General features: G+C 46.2%; 1 protein-coding gene across 6 annotated transcripts in view; it reads right to left on the bottom strand.

Annotated features, from left to right (window-relative positions):
• Nucleotides 1-3,555: 3,555 nt before the first annotated feature.
• Nucleotides 3,556-18,143, bottom strand: part of EFHD1 (EF-hand domain family member D1) — a 38,976-nt gene continuing 24,388 nt past the window's right edge. For all 6 annotated transcript variants that reach the window (XM_070269468.1, XM_070269467.1, XM_070269471.1 and 3 more), the window contains 3 exons: nt 17,940-18,087; nt 10,688-10,822; nt 3,556-4,888 (listed from right to left, as the gene is read on the bottom strand). In XM_070269468.1, the coding sequence (XP_070125569.1) occupies nt 4,754-4,888; nt 10,688-10,822; nt 17,940-18,087 (418 nt within the window). In that variant the 3' untranslated portion in view covers nt 3,556-4,753. The remainder of the gene's footprint in view (nt 4,889-10,687; nt 10,823-17,939; nt 18,088-18,143) is intronic.

Raw genomic sequence — 18,143 nt, 5'->3', positions numbered from 1 at the left:
AGACAACATAGATCGACCTAGAGAGTATTATACTAAGTAAAATAATTCAGACAGAGACAGACAAATACCACATGACTTCACTTATATGTGGAATCTAAAAAGCAAAACAAATGAACAAACAAGACAAAACAGAAACAAACTCATAGATACAAAGAACAAACTGGTGGTCACCAGCAGGGAGCAGGGGTAGAGGGATAGGCGAAATGGGTGAAGGGGATTGAGAGGTACAAACTTCCAGTTATAAAATAAATAAGTTATGCAGATGTAATGTACAACATAGGGATTATAGTCAATAATATCATAATAACTTTGAGTGGTGACACATGGTTACTAGACTTGTCACAGTGATCATTTCATAATGTATATAATGTCAAATCACTATGTTGTATGCCCGAAACTAACATAATATTGTATGTCAACTATACTCCAATTAAAACAAAACAAAACAAAAATAACTAATACAGATACAATTTTTAATTTTAACAGTCTACCAAATTGCCCTTCAAAAAGACAACAGCAACATGCGTTCCCACCAACACAACATGGCAGAAGTGATTGGTTTCAGAAAGGAAAGGAGGGGAGCAGGAAACCGACTCTTGATAAAGCCTCATCCTCAGTACCTCCCTAAATTACAGAACCCTAGGCTGGCCCCCTAGGACCCCACCACCACCGCAGGACCCGGAGGGTAGTTACAGAAACATTGTTCTAGTACAGGCAGGCTGCTGGACAGGGACATGACCAGAATCTGGCCTGGTAGAGAGGCAGGGTCAACAAGGAGAAATCTGAGCAGGGACAAGGCCACAGATGTCAGGTCACATGATTGCCAGCTGCAGGGGGTGTGGCAGGTGAGCAGGCAGATTGGCAGAAATCTACCCAGGCTGGTTGGGAAAGGGGCCTCAAAAGAACAGAGAAGCTGAGTGACTGGGCATCTGCACTTGGGGCCAAGGCAACAGCCAGAGCTGAGCGTTTCTGGGCCACTCTGGCTTGGGATCCCTTGCACGTGACTTTAGAGACCCAGGGCTCAGGAGGTGACAGAACTGCAGTAGTGGAGGGTGGAAAATAGGAGGGGACAGTTATGTCCCAGGCACTAACTATAAGCCAGGTGTGTAGTCTGCCAGGTAGACAATCATTGTGCCCATTTTACAGGTAAGGAAACTGAGGCTCAGTGAGGCTAAGTTATCAGCTAGTGTCTGACTCCAAATGCCATTACATCACACAGCCTCCAGGGCAGAGGCAGACCTGATCTGTTCTGTTTGTTTTCCCTATTGCTCAGTCAAAGGAGGGTTGGAGAATAGACTCATCACTTTTCCAGTAAGAAGGATGGCCCCACAATCTCTGCTGTCCTCACTTTCAGAGCTGTCCCCTCAGGCCAGGCTCCCATGTCAGGATGCTTAGAAGGTCCTTGAGTCAGTGGCAGTGGTCCTCTCTTGCCCATCTCTGTCTGCTCCAACAAACTTGGTACGTCCTTGTGAAACAGACATGCAAGGGGCGCCTGTCACATGCTGGGCAGCATTCTAGGCCCTCGGCAGTAGGCTAGGGGCAGAGTTTCTGCCCTTCAAAGAGTTCATAGTCCAAAGGAGGAGGATGAGAAATGGAGAGAAAGATACTGCATAATGCCATAGGATTCCAGTAGAGAAAAACTCAGGGTGAAATAGGAACCCTGAGAAGCAGGACCTCACATAGCCTGGGAGCATCAGGAGAGCTCCCAGAAGATAATCTCTGAGCTGAGTCATAAACAACGGGAAGAGTAGTTTGCCACGGGAAGGGAGGGAGGGAATGCCAGGCAGAGGAAGCAGCGTGTGCAAAAGCCTGGAGGAGTGGCGCTTTCTAGGAGCTGCTAGGGACCGTGTATTCATGGAGTGTGCAGTTTGGAAGCATAGAGGGGAGAGGAGGGGGAAGAGATGGGGCAGGAGAGGTGAGCAGGGACCAGATCCTGAAAATGAGGAGCCAAAAATTGAAGGGGAGGTGTTAGGAACAGTGCGCAGTTTATAAAGATTATTCTAGCTGCAGAGTGGACAATCGGGGTAAACTGAGAGAGGGAAACCACTTAGGGGGTCACTGTAGAGACCCAAGAAAACCAATGAAGGCCAAGGCCATGGAGATGAGGACTGTAGGGGAGAGGTGCAAAGGGAACCTCTACGGGACTTCATGACCAAGAGGAGCAAAGAAGTCCTGTCTCTGGTCTTTGTAGTTATGAGACCCGATATTTGTCCTTCTTTGTCTGAGGTCCTTTTGTGTTACATTTTCTATCATTTGCAATCAAGAGTTGTTAGCTCTTCCACTGGCCTAGCTGTGCAGAGAGGCGAAAGGATATTTGAAGTAATTACGCTGTTGTCTCCACTCCTTCCTTCTTCTTTCTTTTTTTTAACTAGTAGACTTTTATAGAGCAGTTTTAGGTTTCAGAAAAACTTAGCAGAAAGTGTAGAGTTTCCCTATACCTCTCTCACCATTCCCCCTCCGGATTCCCCTATTATTAATATCTTGCCTTAGTGGGGTATATTAGTCACAACTGATGCGCCCATATTGATAACATTATTAACTAAAGGCCATAGTTCACATTAGGGTCCAGTCTTGTGTTGTACTTTCTATAGGTTTTGACAAATGTGTTATGACCATTATAGTATCATACAGAATAAGTTCCACTGCTCTAAAAGTCCCCTGCGCTCCACCTATTCATCCCTCCTTCCCTTCTACCCATGACAACCTCTGATCTTTTTATTGTCTTTATAGTTGCCTTTTCGAGAATGTCACATAGTTGCGATCATACAGTATGTTACCTTTCCAGATTCGCTTTTTTCACTTAGCAACATGCAGTTGTTTCCTCCATGTCTTTTTGTGACTCAATAGCTCATTATATTTTATTGCTCAAAAATATTTCTTTTCATTGCAGAATTAACATTTCATTGTGTGGATGTACCACAGTTTGTTTATCCAGTCACCTGTTGAACACCTTGGTTGCTTCCAATTTTGGGCAATTATGAATAAAGCTGCTATACACATTCACGCACAGGTTTTCGTGTGGACAAAGCTCCTTTGCTCAGTTGGATAAGTACCAAGAAACATGACTGCTGGATCGTATGGTGAGAGCGTCTCCATTCCTTTTTCAAGTCCACTTCCTGTGGTGAGGAGGTTTGGAGGGTGACCCTACCTGGAAAAATGATGCCCGAGAATCACAGATCTAGGGTTCGTGCAGAAACAGAAATGATCTTCCCAGGGGAGCTAAGGGTGTTCTCTTAGGAGAGGGGTCCTTACCAGGGTCCCTCAAATACCCTGGAATTGTACACGGGAGGGAGGGGTTGTTGGCTTTCATCAGAGTTTCAAGGGGTCTAGGAAGCAAGAGAAATTAACCTACAGATTTTACTTGCAGCTGAAAGAATTCTCAGCGACGGAAAGGGGAAGAGAAGCTGACACACAACCTCTAGTTACCCTCTAGGTACCACTTCTAACTCCACTTCGGGGACTTGGTGTCAAATGGGACCCTGGGCTGGATGTGGCCCCCACAGAAAATACTTGTGTCTCTCCCCCAATTCAAAAAACACTAGAAGCACACTGATGTGATGGCCAAGTCCATTTGCTCTGTTTATTTAAAAAGAAACAGCTGTAAGGTAGAAATGCAGATATTTTCTTTATTGTAAAGACAGCAGTTACAAAAGAGAAGTAATAAATATGATGTTAGGAATTACTTTTCAAAATACAACCAACCGCTGCATTCGTGAGCAATCCCAAGAACTCACAACATAGAAAAATCTGTGCTGGCAGTAGGAACACCTTCACCCCAACGCCTAGGACCAGATGGTGGAAACTGGCTAGATGATGAGGACGGTCATGACTCGGGGGGATTTTGAAAGGCTCTGGGTTTGTCCCTTGGGAGTGTCAGGGGTCTACTGTAATATAATTTGCATAGAATCATGTAGAACAGAAATTCTTCTACTCATTAATATTACTTCTAAGTATTCTTTCATTCTTACAGTTAAGTAGCACAGTCTTTAAGAGTAGAAAAAAAAGGCTGAAAAGGGAAGAAATGAATGGAGGGGGATAAAGAGGGTGGAGGATATGGGGGTTGCTAAGAGGACAGGAGAAAGTGATGGGAAAAACAGAACTTCCTATCTTTTCTCTATTGCGTGTCATCTCAGTGGCATGCCACGCCCACTGTTGGAGAGGGGGCAGTGGTCCAGCCTGGCTCTCCTTAAACCTCACCATCATCAAAGGACAGAAGAAGATGCAAAAGCAACTGACAGAATCAGGCTCAGCCTGAGAACCAGGAAGCTGAATGAGAAACAAAGAGGAGGCGGACATGCCGGAGAGAGGTGCAGAGAATAATTACCCAAGGACACGGCAGCATTTAGCATCATAGCCCTCCAGGGACTATCTCCTCTGAGGACCACCAAAGAAGGAAGTATCTGTACAAATTAACCCAGCAGGCCACTCTTCAACATGGAATGGTAAAGGGCCAAGGCACAAGTAGAGGGTGCCAAGTAGAGGCACGTTCTGGCTACAGAGAAGGACAGAGGCAGGTGGGCAGGAGAGAGAGGCGAGGGGGCTGTTGGCTCATCCTAGGAGCGCCAGGAAGGGGCCTCCACACTGGGATGAGAGGCATCTCCTGTCACCCCTATGAGGCTAAGGAGTTTGCATTGGGCAGTGGGTGCGGAGGCTGGTTAGGGTGACGGGTCAGCAGGAGTGAGGATGCCTGGCCAGCTCTCGCAGCTGGGGCATCCGTGAGGCACAGCGGTGGACGGAGGTCAAGGTTGCCTGACTATGCACTGAAAGCAGCCTTGAGTTCTCGGAAGGCCGCCTGGCGGAGCCTCCTCTTCTCTTCCTCCTGCTTCCTCTCATCTTGTTCGGCTTTTAGCTCAGCTTCAAACTTACTGGCAGAGGACAAGGCTTGGACCTGCAGGGGAACAGCAAAAACCGACCAATAGAGTGAGAGAGGGGAAGAGAAACTTGGAGATGGAGCAGCCCATCAAACAGAACTCGGTTTTCTTGAGCTGTGTGAAATGGACACCTAGTCCTGCTGGGGACAGGACACCCCAGCAAACACTCCTTCCTTTGGTCTTCCAAAGTTTGCCTTCTGTTACCCAGGACACCATCGCTTTCTTTGCTGCTGTGCTATAAGTGGTCCTAGCTGCTGGGGTGGGTCCTTCCACTTCACTTCTGTTCCAGGATACTGTTTAACATCCCTGCCTAAATATCCATTTCTACTCTCTACCTTCAATTTCACAATAATATTGTTTAGTTTCAGGGAAAACATAAACAAAAACAAAATGAACTCCCTCCTGGGATTTTAATTGGGATCTCACCCATCTGCCCTTGGCAAAAGGATATCTTTACAATACACAGTTTTCCCTGAATGCCTCGGGTTTGGTGTTGGTTTGGTTGTTGGGTTTTTTTTTTTTGGTGAGGAAGATTGGCCCTGAGTGAATATCTGTTGCCAATCTTCCTCGTTTTGCTTGAGGAAGATTGTGCCTGAGCTAACATCTATGCCAATCTTCCTCTATTTTGTATGTGGGATGCTGCCACAGTGTGGCTTGATGAACAGTGTCTGCGTCCAGGATCCAAACCTGAGAACCCTGGGCCACTGAAGTGGAGCACACAAACTTAACCACTACGCCATTGACCGGCCCCCGAATACCTCGGTTTTTATTCAATACTGCTTTTATGTTACCTGCTAAAACTTTTTAACCTCTCTAAATCAATCATTCTAAACTTACTTCCAAATATTACATGTGTTTGTTGGTGTTGTGAATGGGATTTGGTGCCTTTTCTTTTTTAAACCTAATTTATCTTCAATAAGACTGTATCAGACAAATCCATCTTAAAATCCTCTAATCTAGAACAGATTCTCTTTTTCTGTCCGTGTCTCATCAATTTGGTAAAATTTCCAAACACATTGGGCGTGTACATTATTTTAATAGAGACTGCTGAATTGCTCTCCAAAGCAGCTGTTTGAATTACACCCCCACCGTCACAGAATGCAAGTATTCATTTCCACACGACCTTGCCAACGCTTATCACTAACTTCTTTCCTGTTTGCCCATCTGATAGACAAAAAAATTGGCACTTTCCTTTATTTCCTCTTTGGTGAATTACCCATTTGTATCCTTTGCCCGTTTTTGTATTCAGCTGGTTTTTTTCCCTTTAATTTGCAATTCTTTATATAATTTAGGTCTTAGCCCCTTGTTATACATTTTTCAGTTACTTTCAGCCAGTTCTTTGCTTTCTTTTAACTTTAAGGTATCTTGGGCCATACAAATATTTAAAATTTGGATATAATCAAAGTTTTCAACCATTTCCTTTCTGGCTTTTGTATTTTATATCATGTTTAAGAAGGGCTTCTATACCACCAAGGTTGTAAACCCATTTTCCTGTATTTTCTTCTGATACATTTATGGTTTTATTTTCAAATTAAGCTCTTTTAACTCACCTGCAATTTATTTTAGTGAGGAAGTATAAAGTGAGACTTTACTTAATGTTCCTAAGTGGATAGCCAATTGTTGCAACACCTGTCATTGAAGAGCCCGTTATTTTCCGACTGATTTGAAAATGATCTTTTTCATATACTAAATTCCCACATGAAGGAGATCTGTTTTTATTGTTTCCTATCCTGTTCCACTACCTGATTTGTTTATTCCTGTAACCATACAACATTATTTAATATTATTGTTTTACAGGATGCCTTGATATTTATAAGGAAAGTAAATATTATTTTATCATGTTGAAGAAGCATATTGTTTTCTTATTTGTAGCTCTGCATTAGGGAAGAAGGGGATACAAGATATTGAGGGTCACAGAATAACCTCTTCCACACACGTCCGTTGCTAAGCCAACCCCTCACAAGGGCTGGAAAATCATTACTCCGATTGGGCTCTCTCTCCTGGAGCCCAGGGTGGGGTCAGTGCCTCCTAGATCTTTTGGACATGTGCCAGGGGAGCATCTCATAGGAAGAGAGAAGGGAGGAAAAGGATGCTTCATGGACACCCATCCACACAGACCACAGGAGCTATCTTCAGGAGATATGAGTTGAAACCCAAGAACTAGGGGACATTGACTAATAGTGGAAACATAATGGTGACTGGACTGTGGGGAAGGAAATAACCAGAGACACAAGGAAACCCTGGAGAAAATCTTATTTTGGAGGAGGAGCAATTTCAGGAAGAGAGTAAATCAGATGAGGCAAGAGCAAAGGTCTTGGGTGCAGCAAACGGGTGCGTGGAGATTTTTGAGAGTCCAGGTTCACTGTGGAGAGCAGACTGCAATCGGGTAAGAGGTGAATGGGAACTGAAGGGGAGGAGCCTACTGGGTGGGCACACGGATCCCCAGGAAAAAAGGCATCTTGTAGCTCCCAGGCAGCCGGGTGTGGCCACGTTATGTCCAACAGGACGTGAGCAGAAACTGTCCGCAACCAACACTGTGCTTTTCGAACAACAGGACATGCCTTTCTCTTGCCTGAAGTCACCTCAAACTTAACAGTAAAACTCAGTTTGCAACTTTTCCTCCTCAAACCATTTCCATTCTGGGGGTGGGGGTGGGGGTCCTGTCTTGATTTAAAAAAATACCATGTGGTTCGCTCACCACACAGCTTCACAAGCCTAGTGGCATCTCACTTCCCACCTCCCATCAAGTGGTCATAAATACCAAGAGTTCTACAGTTTGGGATTCATCTCCACCTCCTCCCCAGCCCCATTGGCACTACCTTCAATGAACCTACAGTTCTTCTCCAGACATCTACGGAAGGCTCCCTGAGTCCAGCCTCTCCCCAGGCAAGTCTGTTCCCGTAGTGCCCACTGCTGATCACGTCAAGGTCCCGCTCAAACACCTCTGAGGGCCTCGGGGCCTGCAGCTATGCTTTCCAAGCCTGGCTGTGCATTGGATCCACCAGCAGAGCTCGTTCAACTCCACATTTCCTGGGCGCCACCCCGGAGAAATCCCAGGTAGATCTGGGTGAGGCCTGGGAAGCTGGTCTGCAGACAATTCTGCTGGCCAGCAGGCTGGGGAAGGCCCGACTTGTAGGGGAGCCCAGACCTCCCTGTCCAATTGCATCCAGTGTGGGCAGGAGCCAGCCTCCGACACTCCTGACCTCCCCCATGCCTTGGAGCCTTTGCTCTTGCCGTTCCCACGCAGGCACGCCTTCCCTTCCTTGATTACAAGGTGAATCCCCATTCATCTCTGAACACCTGTCACAAATGTCAGCTCCTTTATGGCCCTCTCCCAAATTCAAGTGATGATGCCCTCCATTCGTCATTCACGCAAACGTTTACTGAGGGCCATTATACGCCAGGCACTGTAATTACGAAGATAATACACCCACTCTGCCTTTGAGTCTGGGTGAGGAGGCAGACATATAAACATGACAAGTTCACAAAGTTTTATTGGTATTCTTTTCATCTTTTCTCCTGGTTATAAAAATAAGGCACACATGTTATAAAACACTACAAAAATATAAAAAATACGTCCCTCAGACATAACTATTACTAATACTTTGGTATACAATTACCCAGGTTGTACTTAATATTTAGCAAAATGGGGTTTCAAACACACTGTTTTGCTTAATTCATTTGGACACCTGTCCACACATACAAGCAGCTACAGGATGTGCAAATGTGTGGGTACACCACAGCGGACTCCACTCCCTGGGAATGGAAGTTTCGATTGTTTCCGATTTTTCTCTATTACCAACAATGCTGTACAAAAATTCTTGTCTATACATCTATGTGCATTTGCATGTGTGTCTCTGAAGCATAAAATCCTAGAGGCAGAATTCCAGAGGCGAAAGATATGAAATGTGTTCAGCTAGCCCCAAACCACTCTCCAAAAAGTTGGGTCAATTTGTACTCTTACCACAAGTGTCCAAGAACACCTTGAACAAATAAATTATCAGACCACTTCCACTTGTAATAGAGGCATGCAGAAGAAGATGGACTTTCTAGGCAAGGATAATCATGGAAAACAGCCAAGAAGAGGCAACACTTTACGGTAGGTCCCAAAGAATGAGTAGAGTTCTCTAGAAGAGGCATTTGGATGGGGCATTGCAGGCAGAGGAAGCAACAGGTACTGAGGCCAGTTGTGAAAAGCTTGGCAGCACTTGAAGAAATGCACAGAGGGTAGATGAGGCTGGAGTGGGGATCAGAGCCAGACTCTATCAGGTCTGGAATGCCCAGATAAGACTTTCCTGGTGATTTCCTATGGACTTTGACAAGAGCACTTGGCACACTGCCCTGCAGGGGTGGACTGGAAACAGGGTCCTGCTAAGTTGGGGTCTCAATCCCAGGCCCCTGCCCAAGGCATCACAGGGGATGTGCAAGTATTGACTCAATCGATGAACCGAGAGGACCCATCCCACCAGAAGTCACCATTGCCTCCTCTCTACTTCCTCCCTGTCAAGGCTGAGAGTTTGTTTTCAAAGACTGGGGAGGACAGAAGTGTGGGCTACTACACGCTTGTCCAGGAGTTGTATCTCCTTGCTTAACGTGGTGCCTGGCCTTGTCAGAGCTGGGTCAAATCAGTGTCAAGTCACAAAGGAAGGAACCGACCACTTTCAGGATTGGACACACGATGCTGGCCTTGAGGCGCCATGAGCGGCTGGCCTGTCCCTGAAGCTGTCAGAGGACAGCAGCAGGAATCCAGGCATGAAGAGCCCACCACACTCATGGTTTACATTCTGGCAGAAAGACGGAATCTGCCTCCAAGCAGCATCCCAGAGAAGTGAGAAGAGAGTCCTGCTTAGGGGCCGAGCAGGCTGGGATATGTCACCAAGGACACTTTGCCTCTGGGTAAACTCCTAGAATAAGCCAAAACTCCCCAAGGGGCTGGCTCCTGCCTGGAGTGCAGGGAGTCGCAACAGCCCATGTTATGTACAGAGTGCTCATGGTGAGCTAGGCACTTGCTAAACACTATATATACATGAACTCAACTAATCCTCATGGCCATCCTCTCATCTCTCCCATTGTACACATGAGGAAACTGAGGCACAGACAGGAAACAGGGTCAGTAAGTGGAGGAGGCAGAAGCTGAACCCAGGCAGCCTTACCCGCTGCACTGCACTGCTGTGGTTGACAGGGAATTTGGAGGGCTCTCCTGATCTCTCTTCCTACAGAGGTGCTCTATGGAGATGAAAATGACAGCACCCAAGAAGGGGGAGGCTTTCGATGAATGCTCAATGACTGGATGGACGCATGTATGAATGGAAGCACCTAGAAGGGCTCTGGGACTCTGTGCTGGAGATTCCTTCCCAACCCCCAACACCGTCAATGGAGCAAATACCAATTCAGGACAAGACACTGAGGCTCCCTCCTCTGGCCCCAATATGCACTCATTTGTGCACAGGCATTTAAGACGCAAACGTGGAGGGAGCTGCATAAGCGACTCAACTGTGCTTTGGGGTAGAGAGGAACTCTTCAGGAAAGCCTGGATTGAGAGGTCATCTGGGAGCACTGTACCAGCAAATCCTTCTGAATCTGAAACCAGGATCAAATGCATTAACCACTTGGTTGTGTTTCTGTCTTGTTTTCAATTTTCAGATTACACGCAGACCCACTCTCATTTGCCCGCAATCACACATGATATGTGCATCTTAAGCTCTTGCTGTTCTGCTTGTCCTGAGAGTGTTAATAGGTGAGTCACTGCCTGGGAGCTCCTGTCGGGCAGGACAGAGGGAGGGAGCGACTGTGCTGCACAGGAAGGAGGCACATACCTTGGCTTCAAAGAAGTCCTTGGCACCTTTGACGCCCTCCAGGGCAACATTGATCTCGGAGAGCTTCGCCAGCGCCATCAGCCCGCTGTCCTCCTGGAGCTCCCCCGCTGCGGCCTTGTGGAATATGAGCAAGAACTGCACAGAAAGACGGATTCGCTTCAGAGTCGACCTCCCGGAGAGAATTACAACAATCCCGCCTAGCCAAAGCTAAATTCATTACTGCCAAGCCTATAAAAAAAGGGTGTAAATGTGTGCGTGTGACCAATTATTTTTTCCCTTATCACACTGTCAAAAATGAAAACGTGCCCATTTTTCACAAGGAAATGGGCACGTTCCTATCTAGCTGATGAGAGTATAAATTGATTCAGACTTTTTGGAGGGCACTTTGGAACTATTTATCAAGAATAAAATGCTTTGACCCTCCCAAACATTAATTCCACTGCTGGGAATCTATCCCTCAGAGACATTTACACAGCAGTATAAGAAGCATTATCTGTAAAAGCAAAAAATTGCCAATTGTCCTATTTACAGCCGTGAAAGAAAAACTCCAACAGACTTGTATGTACTATTTTTTTAAACTAAATAATTTAATATTTCTGATTTTTTTCTATTTTGAGGAAGATTAGCCCAGAGCTAATATCTGCTGCCAATCCTCCTCTTTTTGCTGAGGAAGACTGGCCCTGAGCTAACATCCGTGCCCATCTTCCTCTACTTTATATGTGGGATGCCTGCCACAGCATGGCTTGCCAAGCGGGGCCATGTCCGCACCTGGGATTCGAACCCGTGAACCCCAGGCCACCGAAGCAGAACCTGCGAACTTAACTGCTGCGCCACCGGGCCGGCCCCTCTGATGTTTTTTAATCATTCTTATTTTCCATTTGTGTCTCATTTTTGTATTTGATTGTTTACTTTTCTTAGTGTTTTCTAAGAGATCTTTATAGAACCTGTATGTTTCAAATCCTTTAGATCTGTCACTTGCCTTTTAATTTTGTTTATGATAATTTTTGACTTTCAAAAATTTTGTATAAACTCTACCAGTCTTTTTCTTTTCTCTCACCAGTGTCATGCTTAGAAAAACCTTTCTTACCACCAAGGTTACAGAAACAATCGCTTATGTTTTGGTCTACTTTTTTTTTAACATGTAAATATTTAATCTCTGAAATTTATTCTGATCTATCATGTGAGGTTGATCATTAACCTTATTTTCTTCCAAATGGTTAGTTAGTAATCCCCACATCATTTATTGAATAATCCATCTTCTTCCTCTAGATTCAAAAATGTGATCTGAAAGAATGCATCTTTAAAGCCAACTTGTACTAAAGCCTCCAGAGAATACACTTTTAAGTAAATAAATAGGCCAAGCTGAAAAGGCAGGACCTTCGTCTTCCCATCCTTCTCCCCCAAGACAATTTTATGGCTTTTTACTTCTCTTCTTTAAAGAATTTTTGTGAATTTGTCAAGCAACCGCTCTCCAACTTCTACAGTTATTTTTTCATATGGAAAGAATATAAATTGATGCATTCCGAGTCATCGAAGTAAGAGGTTTCTCCAGGTTTTCTGGTGCTACCTAGAATACGTGTGCCTAACAGGAAATTTCAGGTTTTCAGGGTTTTTTTTCATGACCCTCTCTTCTAAAAAATGGCTCCCCCAAGGGAAAAGAACATTACCTAAAGTAGAGCGGGAAGTTAAACAACTTCGGCAGACTTTCCAAATGCCAACTTGGGTGTCTTTTACTACCAAGACTCTTAATCCCCAAAGGGAAGTGTTTCATGAAGAGAAAGTCTTGCCTCCAGCACCACCACTCCCAAACACCTTGCTAATAAGCCTTTCTTTGTAATTCTTGCTTCAGGGTCCTAACTCCACCGTGGATATTGCCAAACACAAAGCAAGAGATGAAGCGAGATGCTCAAAGACTTGTAGCTTTGCAGAGGCGACGGCCGTCAGCTTGTTCGGACACAAATGCTACATTCACCCACCTGCAGCTTCAAATTCTCTCACTAGAGGCCAGCAAAGACCCAGTTTGCTGCAGGCTATTGGAGCCGGAACAGTGGTTCTAGAGGTCTCTGAAAACAAGCCTGTTGAAAGAGGTGAGGCCCCCCAAGAATAGGATGGAGGGCAAAGGGAATGGGAGGCCAGTTTAGGTCAAGCTCTCACAGAAGAGATTGAAGCAGCAAAGATCAGGGCTTTAAATATGAGCCAGGCAAGGAGGGAAGGAGTCAAGTACCTGTCCCTTGGTACCCTGCCCATCCTTAAAGCATTTAGTTACAGAAGCCCTCCCCACCATTGCTCCATAAGGCGAACACAAAACAGGTAGCCCCTCCACCCAGCCATTCTCCTGGGCCCAGGGAGGCAGCTCAGGGAAGATGGAGCAGCGCCTCCCGCCTAGCAACAATCCAAGTGGTCTCGGGGGCTCTCTCACACCTACAGCGGAGATGGCAACGTTCCTCCACATTTGCAGAAGGGCTTACAGTATTCCTCACGGGTCTTTTAACCAGAGCAGATCCTGGCCATGTGTGATCATTCTCACTCTGCCAGCTCAGCAAATGACCAACAGCAGCCCTGTCATAACTTAGGGGTCCCCCTGCCCCAGCCAGTTAAAGAAGAAGAAAAAAAAAATCCAGCTCAACCTGAAAATGTTCAGCCTTCCAGAAAGCATGCCAGACATTCCCATTTAATTTTATTACAATCACCAACCCCCGAATGACAATTTCTCCAACCAGCCAGCCTTGTTTGTCTTCCTATTTATAGCCCACAAAGACTGGTATGTTGTAGAGAATTGGAAAGTGTCCTGGCTGTGACTATGAGCAAAGGGGAGGGAGGGGGAGGAGAAGCAGAAAACAAAGAAACAGACAGAGAACTAACACAGCTGAAAAGCAACTTCAGATACAAACTGTCAATTGCTTCAGATAAATTTGAGGAAATTTTTAATTTCATGGCTCTGACTGGTGATGCCAACACTGCCCCTGTATTAGTTAAAGCTCTCAGATGGCAAGTGACAGAAACAAACTTGTTGGCTTAAGCAAAAAGAAGGTATTCATTATATAAAAAGGATATCTTGAAAACCCAAGGGCAAAATACAGCGACCTGGAAGAGGAGTGGAAGTGGGAGAGGCAGTGCTCTTGGGGTTAGAGACAGCCTTCCTCTGTAGCTCTCGGGTCTGGGCCTCATGATAGAGAACAGACGCCCTACTCTTGAGTTACTCCTCCAGGAACCGCCACCTGCAGAACCAATTCACCCAGATTGGCCAGGGTCCCTCCGTGGTCCAATCAATTCCACTGCATCTGTCTCAGTTCTGCTTTGAGATGGAATGGAATTAGTGAGCACCATGAGGAAAAGAGAGGCGGATATTAGGTCTTCGCTGTCTGCTTCCGAAGGAGAATGAGGTGAGGACGGCCTGGAGTCCAATTCCAGAGCCTCAGAGCTACGGAGGTAGAATCGTGAACATTTGATCCACCCTTATGACTTCTTGTACGTGTCTGTACACATACACACACAAACCATAAATGCAAACACTCCTATTTTATGTACAGTTCCATAATCTGCTTTTGTCCCTATTTTTTTCTTCCTCTTCTTCTCCCCAAAGTCCCCCAGTACGTAGTTCTTCATTCTATTTGCAGATTCTTCTGGGTCTGCTATGTGGGATGCTACCTCAGCACGGCCTGATGAGTAGTGCCATGTCCATGCCCAGGATCCGAACTGGCAAAACCCCAGGCTGCCGAAGTGGAGTGCGCCCCCATCTCTACTTTTTATGTTGTCAATATTTGTTCTCTGGTCCTGAAAAACTGTGCTGCATCATCATTTTTGACAACATCTGTACCAATCTCCCTGTATCTTGTATGCAGGATGCCCCCACAGTGTGGCTTGATGAGTGGTGTGTAGGTCTGCACCCGGGATCTGAACCAGTGAACCCCAGGCCGCCAAAGCAGAGAATGTGAACTTAACTACTACGCTCCCAGGCTGGCCTCCTGCATCATTTTTAACAGTTCCATGTATGCCATTTTCTAAAATGCCCATAGTGTGTATGTATTATTTTTATAATTGGAAAAGAAATGGTTTGAAAGAAAGATCAATTCCCTTGTATGCTGGGGAAAAGCAGCAAGATAGTACTTAATGGAGACATACCTTCTGTATCAAAGAGCGGATGTGACATGCTTTGGTCAAGCTAATCCAAAGAGAAAGAAAAGGAGCACATTCATTAAGCACCTACTAAATGCCAGGTTGTGAGGAAAGAACTGTAGAAGTAAGCAATTTTGTCTACCTGGCAACCCCTGCCCCATGTGATGATGGTGGGGCTGTTGACCATGGCGCCCTATGGCACATGACTGGACTCAGCCAATCACAGTACCCTGAATGCAACGATTGGTCCACAAGATGTGCATGTGTCTAGTAGGGCCAATCAGAGGCCTTCTTCTGGGATAAAGACACCCTCTATTCCCCAGGGTTGCTAAGCTTGGGCAACATAACCTGGAGCTGCTAGCAGCCATCTTGGCAGGCCCCAGGGACAACATCTTACGTGGAAGGAGAAGATGAGGTGGACATAGAAGAAAGCACAGGGGGCTGGCCCCGTGGCTGAGTGGTCGGGTTCGTGTGTTTCGCTTCAGCAGTCTGTGGTTCGCCAGTTTGGATCCTGGGCATGGACGTGCACACCATTCATCAAGCCATGCTGTGGTGGCATGCCACATAAGAACTAGAATGACATACAACTAGGATATACAACTATGTACTGGGGCTTTGGGGAGAAAACAAAAAAAAAGAGGAAGATTGGCAACAGATGGTAGCTCAGGGCCAATCTTCCTCACCAAAAAAAAAAAGAATAGAAAAAAGAAGAAAGCAGAGTCAAGATACGGCAAGAGCAAGACCCTAGATTACTTGTATGTAAAGCACTTCCATTTCATCTCCCAGGTATGTGAGCCAATAGTTGTCAGTTCTTTTCTTGTTAGTTGGCATTCTCTTTCCATCACTTGCGACCAAGAGTTCTAACTGATACAGGCACAGAAAGAGAACTTCGTTCTTGCAACAGTCCTGAGGGAACGCTATTAACTAACATCCCAACTTAAAGACAGAAAAACTGAGGCTCAGAAGTAAAATAACTTGCTCAAGTTACACAGCTCTGAGGGGCAGATGGAGGGCTGACTGGAAGCCCCTCGACATTACAGAAGCACAGCACTGGCCCACTAGCGGCTTACAACACCAGCGGAAACCATCAGTGAAACACAGTCAACATCGCTTAACGACGGGGACACGTTCTGAGAAATGCGTCATTAGGTGATTTCACCTGTGTGTGAACATCACAGAGCGCACTTCCACAAATCTAGATGGTACAGCTACTACACACCTAGACTCTATGGTACTTATCTTATGGGACCACCGTCATATATGTGGTCCATCATTGACCGAAATGTCATTACGTGGCGCGTGGCTGTACCTAAAGCAGGAGGGTGGGCTGTGGAGTAGTAATGGCAAATGTGTCTACACTTCCAAGTCCTGCACCTTTAGGTACAACTGCTAGAGATGGGACCACAATGGGGCTCTGAGCTGACAAAGACTGAATGTGAATGTCACCGAAGCTTTGTAGGCGGGTTGAGAACCCACAACAGGAACCCTCTGGAGATTGCCAAGCCTCCGATGTCCACTGTCTGCAGGAAATGGGCAAACCAGCAGCTAACCCAAAGCTTACCAAGCATCTTGGACTCAGGGAGGAGCGTGTTCGGAGGGCCTCTCAGTAAAAAGCGGGGGAGGATCGTGTCTTAGCTCAGTTGGTGACTTGCACAGACCTCCAAACACCCTCTCGATTTCTGTGTCCCAGAGGTCACCACTTTGCACAGAAGCTGCTTCCCCAGCATTACAGGGCTTCACCAAGGCAAAAGCTTTTACTTTTGATCCCCCAGGGGAACCTGCGTTGGACAGAGTCAGTGCCCAGCATGATGCACGAATGATACGAAGGAACCAAATGAGAGGCGATGAAGCCAGAGGGGCAGCTGTGAAGCCAGAGACAAGAGGAGGCTGTGTGTCACAGAAGCTGCAACACACGCCCAGCCCTGAGTAGGGGCCTGATTTCAGGCGGGTGCCAAGCCTTTCGGCCGTCTATCTCCTTAGCTCTGAAATGAGAAGCCTGGACTAGATTATCCTGAGGGTTATGCCCAACACAGGCTTTCCGTGATCTTCTATCTCCACGTCTGCTGGTTCAGGAAAGGAAGAGACAGGAGAATCTGGAGTTGATTCCTGGGCAGTGAGAAGCAAGGCTGGTTTTGTCACAGCTGGGCAGGGGACGCATGGCTGCCAGTTCAGCTAGAGACCCCCAGGAAGAGCATCCAACAGCCGTCAGTAGCCTGGACAGAAGACGAGTACATGGCCGAAGTTCTCGCCATCAGAAACCAGGACTCCAGCGCTCCACCATTTCTGGAACAACCAAGGTTAGACACCAGGAAGCAAGGACAGACCTCTCTTCTCTCAGCTCCCGAGGGCCCAGCTGAGACAGGCCTGGTTCTCAGTATGCAGCAGCTGGACTAATGCTCTGAGCATTGAGCCAGACGTCACCAAAGTTATTCTAATACCAGGTCACACTGACACATGTAGAGGCCTTTCAACAAAACTCAAACAGACAAAGCATGGAATTCTCTTCCTTACGGAGCTGCATCCATGGCATGGAAGAAACCCAATGGCTCTGAGACTCTTTCCCAAAATAGAAATGGCTTTATCATCAAGGTTCTACCCATTTAAGCATCAGGCTATGAATCTACATACACCCTTCCAGGAAGACATCTGTGTACACAAAATTTCGCCTGCAATTTCAGGGGTTCAAAGACGAAAAAGCCCACGGAGGAGGGGAGCCCATGGGCAAGAGCAAGACCCTTTATTTAACTGCTTTTTTAAAAATGATTTTTAAATTCTTAGTGTAAAAATTAAAAGTTTTAATATATAAAAAAATAGAAATTATAAAACCATCAAACTTTTGCACCCACAAATATCCACCATGAATATTTTGGTGAACATCCTTCCAGATTTGTCAACCCTTACCGGTTTGTACCCAAATGAGGTCATCCTCCCCACAGTGACTTTCAATCTGCTTACTGAGCCTTTTCCCACGCCAGCACGGCAATTCATTAGCTCTTTAAAGATATTTTTAAAAGCAGGATTGTAAGTTAAACATCCAATCAGCACCCTAAGAAGCCAAAGCCAGGGGACTGTAAATCTGAGGGTCCTCTCGGGGCACTCCCCCTCCAGGGGCTCAGGGCCAGCAGGACGCAGGTACCTCACGGAAGCTGAGTTTGCCGTCGAAGTCCTCATCCACCTCCTTGATCATGCTCTTCAGGCCCAGGTGGGTCTGGGGAGCCCCCAGCTTCTCCATCATCAGCTTCAGTTCCATCAGGTCGATGAAGCCGTCCCGTCCAGCATCGTACCTGCGAGGTCAAAGGAAGGATGCTGGTGAGGGATGGCCAGAGCCAGGATGGAAGGA

This window comes from Equus caballus, chromosome 6, assembly GCF_041296265.1.
Source record: "Equus caballus isolate H_3958 breed thoroughbred chromosome 6, TB-T2T, whole genome shotgun sequence".
NCBI lineage: Eukaryota > Metazoa > Chordata > Mammalia > Perissodactyla > Equidae > Equus > Equus caballus.
Note: the sequence above shows the minus strand (reverse complement) of the source record. Positions and strands in the feature narration are given on the sequence as shown.